This window comes from Natrix helvetica (assembly GCF_964273705.1).
Source record: "Natrix helvetica genome assembly, chromosome: 3".
NCBI classification, from domain to species: domain Eukaryota; kingdom Metazoa; phylum Chordata; class Lepidosauria; order Squamata; family Natricidae; genus Natrix; species Natrix helvetica.
In genome coordinates this window covers 39724499-39737069 of record NC_138549.1, presented here as the reverse complement: position 1 = coordinate 39737069, position 12571 = coordinate 39724499, and the positions used below count along the sequence as shown (strand labels likewise).

Below are 12571 nucleotides of genomic sequence, written 5' to 3'. Positions count from 1 at the left end.
TTTCTTCTCATTGGGGGCTTGCCTTCCTCTCCACTGGAATCTTTATGTCCTAAATGAATTCTGACCATGAAATCTAGAAGTATCCAATTTTCAGATTTTGCTAGAGGTGTTTGTAGCAGTGAGTAAGAGATGCAGAAACTTGTTTTGGATTGGAGAACTGTTCTGTTATAAGATCTATCTCTTAAAGAAGCATATAAATATTAAAATGCACATTTTATTTTACACTTCTATGGTTTTTCTTCTTAATATTCTATTGTGCACTAAATGAAACGTAAAGATTTATAAGACATTGCATATAAATATCAAATATACGTTGATGCAATGTCAGCAATATTAGCCACTCAATGAAGACTTAATAAAAATAGGCCATTCTTAGTCTCCAAATGCATTGCTGAATATTTTCTATTTATGCATCCTATTATGGAATATTTTAATCTGGCTATTTTAATTTGATTTAAGAATGAGAAGAGTAGTATTTTATTTACTGTTGGCTTTTTCTTCAAAGCCCCTAATCAAATAAAAATATAAGAAGTAGTTCACGAGAGAAGCATGATCATTTACGACAGACTACAGCCTGCAAATTTGTAGACTTCTATTGAGTTTTTAGAACTTTCATGCACAAATCAACTGCCAACTTTGCCCCTAGAATTCGGAGACCATTGCCAGTATCTGTCATCTGATCCGTGTTTTGCTGCTCCCTGATATAGCTATTGACTTCAACCGTTGGATGGGATTGTGCAATTCCTGCTGTTACATTTTATTCTTTTGTTGATGAGAACTGACTTTCAAATAAGATACTTTGAACGTGATTGTGATTGATCCTATATTGCAAGTTGGGATTAAATGCATTATTGGCCTCAAAAATTGGATGGCAGCTTGTCTAGACTACAAAGTTAATGGGTTCATCTATGTGGTTAATTACATAATATAAAATATTCAGAACAAACTCATAGACTTTGAAGGGCCATTAGTGATTGAGCCCAAATGATTGCTTAGTACAAATTGTGGGTGCTTCATCCTTGGAAGTTTTCAGGAAAAGATTGGACAACCATTTGTCCACGATGATAAAAGGACTAAGGATATAAGGCAATTGAATTAGAAAACCTCCAAGGTCCCTTCCAATCTATGATTTTACAAGAATCCCAAGTTAAAGCATTCCTAACAGATGGCTATGTACCCCTATCTAAATATATCCAGGGAATGGAAGCCCATTACTTGCCTGGGTATTTTCCTCCACTATCATACTCTTCTTATTTATTTATTGTATTTTATTTATGTATTAAATTGTGTGCCACCAAAGTTGCTGCAAGGCGACTCCTTTTTTTTTCCCCCTGGCATTCAATCAGAATCTGCCTTCCTGCATTTTTAACTGAATATTTTGTGTCCTGAATTCTGGAATTATGCAAAACAAAATTTGATCTTATGTGTAATATGCTTTCATATGGTTCAAAGGTTCTACTGTATAAAGTCTCAGTCTTCTGATAGCCAAGCATGCCCAGTACCTTCAAAGTCTTTTCATAGGGCCTAAGTCATTTTTTCCTTCTCTGAACCTGTTCCAGTCTCTGAATGCATCTTAAAAGTATGGACATAATATTTGATATAGGGTACGACTGAAGAAATGTAAATTGGAAATAGATTCTGGTGATTTAGAAATTATACTCCTATTGTTGCAGCCAAAATTGCTTTTTTCTTTTTTGTAGCTATATCACACTGCTGACTCATAGTCAACGGCAATTTGAATGTATTTCCTGTAAGTACTGTTATTAAGTCAGGTGTATCATATCCTATACATGCACATTCGAATTTGCTTTTTAAGTGAAGAATTTTACATCTGTTTCTGTTAAATGAATGCCGTTCAATTGTTCTTGGGTTTTTTTTTTAAATCTTGGTTTTGAATTTTATTTCTATTTTTTGCAATAAGATATTGCTGCTTCATCCAGTTTAGGGCAACTGCAAACTTGATCAGTATTTCTTCCACCTTTTCATCCAATTTATAAATAAAAATATTTTTTAAAAAATATGGGATTCCGTACTGAATCTTGGAACATCCCATTGCGTGCCTCCCTCCAATTTAATGAGGAACATTGCTGATGAACACTCTTGGAGTATTTTTAAACCAGCTATAAAGCATCTACCTGTGATAACATCCATCCCTTGCTTAATTAACCCTGAACAGAATGCTGTAGGATAATTTTGCCAAACTGTTTACTGAAATCAAGATATTGCATCTGCAGCTCTCCCAACTACATTTGACTATGTTAGAATCCTCCCAGATATCAGTATCATACTAACTGAATTATAATTCCCGATTCATTCCTTTGTCCCTCTCGAAAGACAGGCCAGTATTGTCTTCTTCAGTTGTCTTAGCATTTCACCAGAATTCTCAGAGATAAGATGTAAAATTTCAAGCTGACTATGAACTAGTCCTTTCAGTACTTTAGGACGTAGCTCACCCGGGCATGGAAATTAAAACACATTTAAAATAGCATTCATTCCCTTATCATCTTTCTCCCAATCCTAAACTTGTACCCTTTTCTTCATTGTCCATTTCACAATTGTCTGCAGTTCACATTCCTCCTTATCAGAAAAGATTGAGCCAAAATAAAAGTTGAAAACATTGACTTTTTATTTTATTTTTTAGCATTTTGCTGTCTCCGTTGAATACATCCAGTGTACTGATTGTTTTTCCTGTATTCTGAGTATTGCTAAAGAAGCCCTTTTGTAGTTCTTGATTTCCTTTGCCAATCAACTCTTTCAAGAAATAAGACAAGAATGCTCAGTACTATCACTTTTCCTTGAAGCTCAGCATAGTGAAGGTTTTTTTAAAAAGCACTTTTAGTAGTTACCTACATTATAAACAGTATATTTAGCTGTTTTACAATGAGACAAAATGTAGATGGAAACCAATTATGTGTACATAGCCTGATATGTTTTCCAAGGTTTAATATATACAGAACTTAGATTGGCTGATCACGATTGTTTGATTGTGTGGTTCATGTGAAATGGAAAGTAACAGAATTTCAATTGTAAGTCACTTTATTGGCTTTTAAATTTTGGACTGAATTCACAGAGCCGTACACACTGTTTTGTGCCTACCCCAGGGCTCTTCTGAACTTCCTCTTCCTGAATAAGGCTTTCATGCATTCCATTCTAGCCTCCAGTAAGGATTTCTTTTCTAACGAAGTACAAAACTTCAATAGTCAGTAGATTATGTTGACATACAAACATAACTTTGAATTGTTTTATTTTTTATACAGCATTTATATATAAAGGACAATTGGCAACTGAGTTTAGTATCAACAATAATGTTCCCTGATATTTTGGATGCCATTACTCCTAAACATTAACCAAGCTAGCTGTAGCTCCTGGAATTGTTCGAAATATCTGGAGGACCAAGTTAGATCTCTGTTATCTCACAATGGATAATAACAATAATAAGGCACAAACACAGAGTCTTTCTTTAGCAATGGCTGCTTTGTATTATAGAAATTATAAACTGGTACTTCTCTTCCAATAAATTGCAAAACAAGCATACCATTGTTTATACCAGAAGTAAGAAATATATTCCTTTTAAAGTCAAAATGCTTTGCAATATAAATTGCAGACATACAGTTAATAAGCACCATTTTATTTATCTAAATACATGAGAGAATGGAAACTCAGTGTATCGTTGCTCTATGTGATATAATGAGGCATTAGTGCAGTCTATTTGTGCTTTAATGCTTAAAGGCATTACATTCAAGTTTGATAAATAAGGAAATAAACATTAAAAGTGTCTGACTCATTTTGCTCATAATTTGAATGTACCTTGAGCAATGAATTGTTAGCAATGACATTTATTCTGAAATTTAAAGGGTATACTTAAATGCAGCCTATCCTTTGAAATCAGGTTGAGCCAAACAGTTGTTGGTATTTTCTAACTATCAAAAGTCTAATGTGAAAGGAAAAAGTATTGTTGTGGATATACATATGTTAATATAATTAACATTTCTTAATTCCAAGACTTAATATATTGCTCAGTTGTCTTTAAATTGGCTTCCAGAGAAAGTAATTAAGGCCTGTAGGCTTAAATGGTATGTTGTGTTGTTGACATTTTAATTTCACTTTCAGTTGTCACAAGAGGTTTTCCCTAAAAAAATTCTTTGCAGAAGGCACTGAGGCAAGATAATTGAAACCTCCAACTTCTTTAAAATGTTCTCTTCAGTTTAAGGCAATAGGCTATGACGAGCTATGCTTTTTGATTAGTAGGTATGCTAGTGATGTATACTTCACCTTCAAATTATTGCTCTTACTCCCTTCAGCCTATCTTTGCTGACATGTCAACTAGAAATGTTTTTTTTTAAGTTATGATTAGATCAATAATGAATTCTTGACTGTTGTGTTCCACATATCCTATGCGTGAGTATTTATAGCTATTATTAGAATACTATTGATTATGCAGTAAAAAAAAAGCACAAGAAAATGCCCTTGTAATTCCACCAAATAAAAAGCTGACTGACTATACCTGTAATGGTGAACCTATGGCATGAGTGCCACAGATGGCACACGAGCCGTCACCCAGCTCAGCTCCACTGCACATGCTGCACACCTTCCGCTGGCCAGCTAATTTTTGGGTCTCTGCCATGCATCCGGGAGACACGCGCACATGTGCGGGGGGAGGGGGAAGCACAGGAGGTTTGGTGCGGGGGTGCGCACTCTGCTTTTGGTGCCAGGAGGCTTCAGGGAGGGCCTCCGGAGCCCGGGGGAAGCCATTTCTGCCCTCCCGGAGGCTCAAGGAAATCCTCCGGAGCCTGGGGAGAGCGAAAACGCCTCCCCATAGTTGAGGAGGCTGAGTAGGCCATGGGGGGGTCACGCATGTATGTGCAGGGGGCAGGGCGGATTGCATTTTGGGTGTGGGCACGATTTCGGCCCACGAGGAAAACAAGGTTAGCCATCACTGTACTATGCTTTTGAAAAATGTAAAGCTAACAATGGGGGGGGAGGGGGAGTTGAATGTTATAAGATTAGCATTTTATCACCTAAAAATGGAATTTAGCTTTTCTCTGTCATACATACTCTCCACTTACAATGCGATGCCACATAGAATTAGCATTTTCAACATTATCATTAATCCATCATGTAAAATTTTTACTCTGAGCTCTCAAAACGTCTGTGTTCTGCATAGTGCTGAAGACGGATTCAAATTACGACTAAATTATATATTAGATCTTTGCCCAAAGAGTAAAAAAATGCATCAGTTTTGCATATAGCTGGGTATGATCCAGTCAAGTTAGCCTGGTACTTCCAAGCATGTCATCATGAGTCTGTGTCAAACCGCAGACTTCGTGGGTTCAACATGCTTTCCTCATTTTTCCTTAATCACATTTCAGAAGAAGAGATTGAAACTCAGTACAGCATTAATCATGAAAGCATTAAAGCAACCACTAATACTTGAGAGCAACCCAAGACATTTTATTTGGTAATTTGGGCTGAGTAGTGGCTTAAATTTTAATGAAGGTCATGATTGTTTAGTCCTGGTTTGTAAAATCTGATGGTGTGTTTTTTTTAAAAAAAAAATGTGTTTTATTAGCAGGTAGTCCTATTGAATAAGCATCATAATGTTTAATCACTTTTTGTTTTCTATCAAAATATGAACAAGTCAGTTTTTCATTATGAGAACAGTATTGTATACCTAAACAGTTCATAAGCTAGTACTGAACACATGTTAATTGTGCCGTTATCTCACTGTTTGAATAGTTTGCACAGATAGCAAGGGATCAGAAGCTGAATTAAGCAGCAGGTGACACAAAACAAAAACATGAATTACACATTAAAAGGAATGTTGAACATTTTATAATGTGATCATTCTCACATCAAAGTCATATTGCCGATTTGTGTGTGTTCCATTTTTGTTTCCGTTTCTGCTGTATACATGCTAAAAATAGAAATAATACAGAAAAATAATACCCAGATATACAGCAGATAAACTTTAATTAGTCCAGAAAAATATTCATGTGTGACATTCCACCATGATACTAATAGTATTACAAGATAATAGTGCTCAATAGTTCAGCAATCTACACACAAAAAATTACATTAACTGTTTAAAAATTGTATTACTAGGTGCAACGTTGCCATAAATCAGTATTTTGAACTTAGAAATATTTTAACCAATAAACTTGCCTTCAATGAATCTCAGCATTTTTTACAAATAATTTCCATAGTAAGAGAAAATAATTAATTACAAATATTTTATGCTGCTAGTGCAAAAAGTGATACAGTTATAAAATATAATATAAAATGCAAAAATGTAAAATTATGTGTTAGAAGTATCTTATTTTCACAGAAATATTTATAAAATTATAAATTTCTATCAAAGTATGTAGCATTTTATCAGTCACCCATGCACACGAATGTAAAAGATTTCTAATAATTTTATACCATTTATAGTGCAAAAATTATATTTAAAGCCCATAATAAATTATAATATGAAAATCTTGTCTTTAAACACTGTTTTGCACATTTTTTTCAAAGGATAGATGGCTAAATAAAAAATGGGATTGCTGGATATTATTCTGAAAGTCTCAGAAATGTTATTTACTGAGTAAAATCGATATCAAATATTACTTTGCTTTTAATATATCACCTAATATGTTTTTAGTTATTGTGGGTGTATGTGGGTGTAATTTACAAATACCGTTCCAGTCCACATGTTCTGGTAAATGAATAAAATAAGGTCAGCCGTAACTACATCACCAAACTACATTAACAAAGCCATCAGACTAGACCAGGGGTGTCAAACGCAATTTCATTGAGGATTGTGTTTGACTCAGGGGATGGGGCATGGCCAGCTCAGCATCACTCATGTCGGGGCACCTGTAGTGGCCAAGTGCTAAGGCAGGACTTCCCTCAGACCCTCACTCACTCTCATAATCTCTTTTCTTCTTTTTTCCTACCCTCTTTATTCTCCTTTCTTCTTCCTTCCCATCTTTCCATATTTTTCCTTCCTTGCTCTCTTCCAATCTTTCCTTATTTTTCTTTCCCTTTCTCCTTTCCTGTCCCTTCTTGGAAGCTCAAATGCAAAAGGGTAAACATTTCTCCTTTTGTTTTGTTTTTAGTTTGTTTTGCTAACTCTCTGCCAGCGAAAATGGAAGTGGGGTGGGAGGACATGCACAACACCCCCCCAGCCCCATTTTTTGGCTGCAATGGCCTCCTGCAGCCCTCTGCCAGCAAAAACTGAGCTGGGGGGGGGGGCATGTGCCTTCCCACTCAAGCTCCATTTTTGCTGGCAGAGGCACCACAGGCTGGTACTTTGCTGTTTACAGGGTGGCCCCAAAGGCCAGATCTAAGCACCCCATGGGCCAGATGGAGCCTGTGGGCCTTGAGTTTGACACCCCTAGACTAGACCACTGCCCACAATTACTCAAGTCAAATGGGTAGAAGCCTTTTGATGAGTAGGTGGCCCCTGCAACAATTATTATGAAAAAGGCCTAGCCATATCCCTTTTGCTTCTCGTGAGGATTGAGCCTTTAGTGAAACTTGCCTATACTTCTGAACCAAAGTTTATCCTTTAACCTATCACAGACAAGTTTCCAAGTTTTAAGCATGTTTTCCTTTTTACATTTTTTTATAACCTAATTACATTTTTCATTGTAGCAGTTGATGAATAGTACTGGTGAGTTTCAACCCCTAGAAATTATACATACTGCATTTTGATTTGTTCCTTGGTAATCTTTTCATTTTAATTGTAACTAGTCAGAGGTTACAGTTTTGAGATATTGCATCTTTTATCATTAACTGTGTGTAGTAATATTTTCGGAAGATAGCATGACTGTAAGGACGGTCTCCCTTCACAATTTTTATTATTTTCCAGTAATGTCACTACTGCTTTTAAAATTCTGAGTAGTAGACTATCACAGCTATTGTGAGAAGGATTTTTTTTCTCTCTCTCTTTAAATGGAGACTAATTTTAAAGCAGCCACATACATCTCCAAGAAGGCAAATGTCTTTTCCCACCCCTTGTTCTCCCCATCTGACTTCGGAGTGGAAAGTGTGTGCTCTCAGGAAAGATAGGGATGTATCAAAGTGGAAATTAAAGTGTAGTCACTTCTAGCTAAGCTATTTATTATTTGCTTGTGACTTGATGGGTAATGCTGTTTCCAGTAATAGATAACCTTTTTAAAAAGTGCAAATATTTGCCAGAAATGTGTTTCTAAAACTAGGCCAAGTGGTGGCAGGGCAAATAAAGATTTTGTATCAGGAAAAAAACCACTTCATTTTCCATGTTTTTCCTCAGATTTCAGCTTTATTAAAATCTTAATGTACGTATCATGTTTGACTATTACAGCCCAATCCAATCCATCTCTCTAGTGAGAAGTCCCACTGAGACCAATTTAATCTCCGTTTGTGTTTAGTTTTTGTATATTTAGAGGATTAAAAAACAATAATATTGTGTGATTGCTGAAAATCCTCTTTTTAAACTGTCACTTTCCTTTTACTCCAGGTTCAGTCAAAGAAAGAGGAATCTTTAACACCGTCTCTGAGCCAAACCATTCCAACATTTTATTTTCCTCAAGGGTGTCCAAAAGATAAAGTCAACATTGATGCTATTATTGCAAAGATAGACAAAACTTTCTCCCAGTTTCCCAATGAGCGAGCTACATTAGAAGATATGGGCAAAGTTGCAAAGGTGAGTAGTGAGATGTTTTCTTTTTTTGCCTACAAGATGCAAAGAGACAATTTAGAACCTTATTTGCGCTGAAATGTTGTCCAATTCAGTCCTATTTGTTTTATTTAACAGTACTTAAAACATTTAGTACATTACAGCATAGCCAACTTAATTTTATTTCATTTTTCTTTTTCTGCCAGGAGAAAATGTACATGACACCAATATAATCTAGGAATAAGATTGTTAAGTAATTAAGCTCCCCATTGGGAGAGCGAGTATGCAGAGAAGCGTAATGAGAGTGATATGGAATAACATGCACAAACCAGCATACAGAGACACTGAATAGTATAAAAATAGAGTAGTTTACTATGTAGAAATATAGAAGTATTCAGAGTCCGGTTAACAGTCCACGTCGTTCACGGTTCAGTAATTCAGTTATCAAAATAGTCAGTCTAACACACAAAGTATAGCTAAACAGTAGCAAACCACAATACCTCAGTATACACCGATCAGCTTCTAAGAAAACAGAGAGTTAACAGCCATTCTGGCTCCCTCTTATGGCTGCTTGAGGTAACAAACCAATTACATCTCCTAAGCATTTAAAGTAATAGTACAGTAATCATAGCTTATATACATTGCCAAGCCAAGCCTAGGGTTACATCCCTAACAAAGATAGACCATTGAACTCAGCCAAAACAAATCAGAATGAAAATAATCTAAAATAGTAAACCAAAATTAATGTTACCCAAAAAAATGAGCCATTGGGGGGGGGGGGGTGTCATACATCACACTCCTTCCCCCCTCCCCATGTATTATCAAACAAATACATTCTGGAATGGAGCAGCTCTCTTTGCATATAGTACATACTTGCAGTTAATTTTCTTCAATGGGCACAAAAAAACTGATGTTGAAATCTTTTTGATTAATTATTTTAAGTCTCAAACATTGCAAAATGCAGAGGTTTTGACATTTTTTTGTACTTCCTGCAGGGATGTGAAATTTAGAAACATGAAAAATGATTCTGAATTACTGATCTATTCGTTTGTATCCTGCCTTTATTATTTTTACAAATAATTCATGGTGACAAATATATCCAACACACCTTCCTCTTCCTGTTTTCCTCACAACAATAATAATAACTCTGTGAGATGAATTGGTCTGAGAGAGAGTGACTGTCCCAAAGTCACTCAGCCAGCTTTCATGCCTAAGGCGGAATTAGAACTTAGGGTCATCTGTTTTCTAACCTGGTGCCTTAACGCCTTAACGTCACTGTAAAACAAGACCAAGTTAGAATTCAAACCATTAGTCTTTATAATGTATTATCTGTAGCAGAGGTGGGTTGCTGCCAGTTCAGCCCGGTTCAAACTGGTAGCGACCCAGGCCTGCCACGCCCCCGAACCGGTTCCCTCACTGCCGCTTGGCCGCCGTTATTTTGGATTTTAGTGGCTGCGGGTGCGCAGTTCACTGTAAATTGTTCTGCGCATGTGCGCGGAACTATTTATATTGAACAGCGCATGTGCACACTGCACATATGGCGAGTGCGTGCGCACATTGCGCACAGGTTGAAAACCAGCAGTAATGCTGGCAGAACCCCACCTATGATCTGCAGGGTTTTGGGAAAGAAAGGCCTGACATTCATATTGTGCAGGGTGTACGCCTGTTTGTTCACTTTTGTTCAGTGCATTGTGCAGTTCCCATTGGTTCTCTGGATGAGACAACTTTTTTAAATCATTCAACACTTTCTGAACATGCTGGTTTGCCTGGGGAAACATGATATAAATATTAAAATAAAGATAAATTAGAATCATCATTCCGTTTTCTAGAATCGTCTTTCTTTTACCAAACTCTTGCCATACTTAATAGGCCCTGAAGGTGTGCAAGAATAAATGCCAGTTGTTGCTTTTTAATGATACTTCTTAATTCTAGGCCTGTGACTGCCCCCTTTACTGGAAAGGTCCATTATTTTATTGTGCTGGAGGAGAGCGCACAGGATTTGTATCAGTTCATAAGTTTGTTGCTATGTGGCGAAAGTAAGTATGCATTTCCTGTAAGGTTACTTAATTTGTTTTAAAATATTACTTGAAGTTTTTTTTTAAGGAAAATCTGGTTGTTATTTTAATGAAAAAGACAGTTGAGGGATAGCTTTTAACATTTTCATCCGCTCGCATCCCAAGAAGACACATTTTGGGATCTAAATTCTATTGGAATTGATTATTTAATACAATACAATAGTAGAGTTGAAAGGGACCTTGGAGGTCTTCTAGTCCAACCCCCTGCCTAGGCAGGAAACCCTATACCGTTTCAGACAAATAGCTATCCAACATCTTCTTAAAGACTTCCAGTGTTGGGGCATTTTAATTTTGGGGCAAATTTAAATTGTTTTGAAAGATTTTTTTTTAAGGCAAAATGAATGACATATGATAGAAGTTGGGGAGGGAAAGACATTGCTGAATTTAACTTACTTAACTTTCAGTGTTCCATGTTCATAAATTCTACGATGACATACAGGACAGTTGAAAGAATTTGACATTCAGGATTCTACTGTCCTCTAGGCTGAACATTTGTTCTTCTTTAAACTTGCTTAATTTTGAAGGAGGATGAGGGAAATTTTAAGAGAGAATGAATAGAAACAAAAGGTGAATTATCTCTGAAATCTGAGGTGAGAAGAGAATTTGGCTTACCTTTATAGGGTTTTCCCCCCTCTCTTCAATGGACTTTTACTTTCAAAGGACCCATGCCTGTTCCTAGTAGTACAGGATCAAGACTGCCCATTTTATATGTAATGAATGCTGACAATTTAATATAGCACAGTCAGATAATTGTATATAAATTCAGGTGATGAACAAGGCAATTCCTTTTGCCATAGTGGGAATATATATGAGATTTTTCTTTTTTCATCTCAGTGCTGAATCCTATGTTATGCATGGTTGATCATTATATATGAAAACAGAAGCTGGAAAAGGAAAGCCATTAGTCTGCAATAAGTTTGTAAATTTGAAAACAGACCTCTATCCCCCGTCACCTTTCTTCTTCCAAACTTTTCATAGTGTTCATTCAAAAGGGCCATATACCTTATTTATTTCAAAGGGACTGGTGTTCCAGGTGGCCTAACACAAATGTTATTCATACTTGTGAATATATTTTAAGATTGACAAATAAGATATATAAATGTTCTAGATCTGTGTAAATTAGATAAATTATGCTTTGCAGAATATTACAGACCTGTCATGATGCTGCTGCCAAGTTTGTTCACCTTCTAAAGAGTCCTGGATATAATTATCTGGTACAAGAAGACTTCATTCCATTTTTACAAGTAAATTCCTTTTTTTTTCTTCATTATTACCACAGAAATGCACACCCAATCAACCCGTCTTTCCAGAACTATTCGTTGACTCAGTTATGTTTCATTATTATGTAAGAAATCAGAAATGACTAAATTTAGTCTACCAAGCCCTTGGCGTGGTAGCTGGTGGATAGAAACTTATTATATTATATGAAAACAAGAGAATTCTGTTCACTAAACCAGTGATCTCCAACCTTTTCAACTCAGCAGACAGGGAGGTGGAGATGGAGGGGAGAGTTTTGTTCATGCAAATTTTGCATGCATTTTATTTATTTTTATTTAAAAATGAAACTTAAGTTATATTATCTTGAAACAATTTGAATATTTTGCTTATGATGTTATAAATGTACCCCCTATGTTGTTATGATTTGGCAGATTTCAATTGTTTCATTACATAGTAGCTGATAAAATTCTGAACTGATGCCTCTTTCATCCTTCATACTTAGGATGTGGTCAATAGTCATCCTAGTCTAGTCTTCTTAAAGGAAGCATCAGAATTTCATTCACGGTACATTACAACGGTAAGTATCTTCCGCATAGAAGCTATTTTTCATGTGGATCATCTAAATGCGGTAGCTATT

General features: G+C 36.0%; 1 protein-coding gene across 3 annotated transcripts in view; it reads left to right on the top strand.

The window, feature by feature from the left end:
• The window catches only part of PPP2R3B (protein phosphatase 2 regulatory subunit B''beta), a 41013-nt gene that overhangs the window by 16578 nt on the left and 11864 nt on the right, over nt 1-12571 (top strand). For all 3 annotated transcript variants that reach the window (XM_081949531.1, XM_081949529.1, XM_081949530.1), the window contains 4 exons: nt 8483-8668; nt 10574-10677; nt 11858-11960; nt 12437-12511. In XM_081949531.1, coding sequence (XP_081805657.1) covers nt 8483-8668; nt 10574-10677; nt 11858-11960; nt 12437-12511 — 468 coding nt within the window. The remainder of the gene's footprint in view (nt 1-8482; nt 8669-10573; nt 10678-11857; nt 11961-12436; nt 12512-12571) is intronic.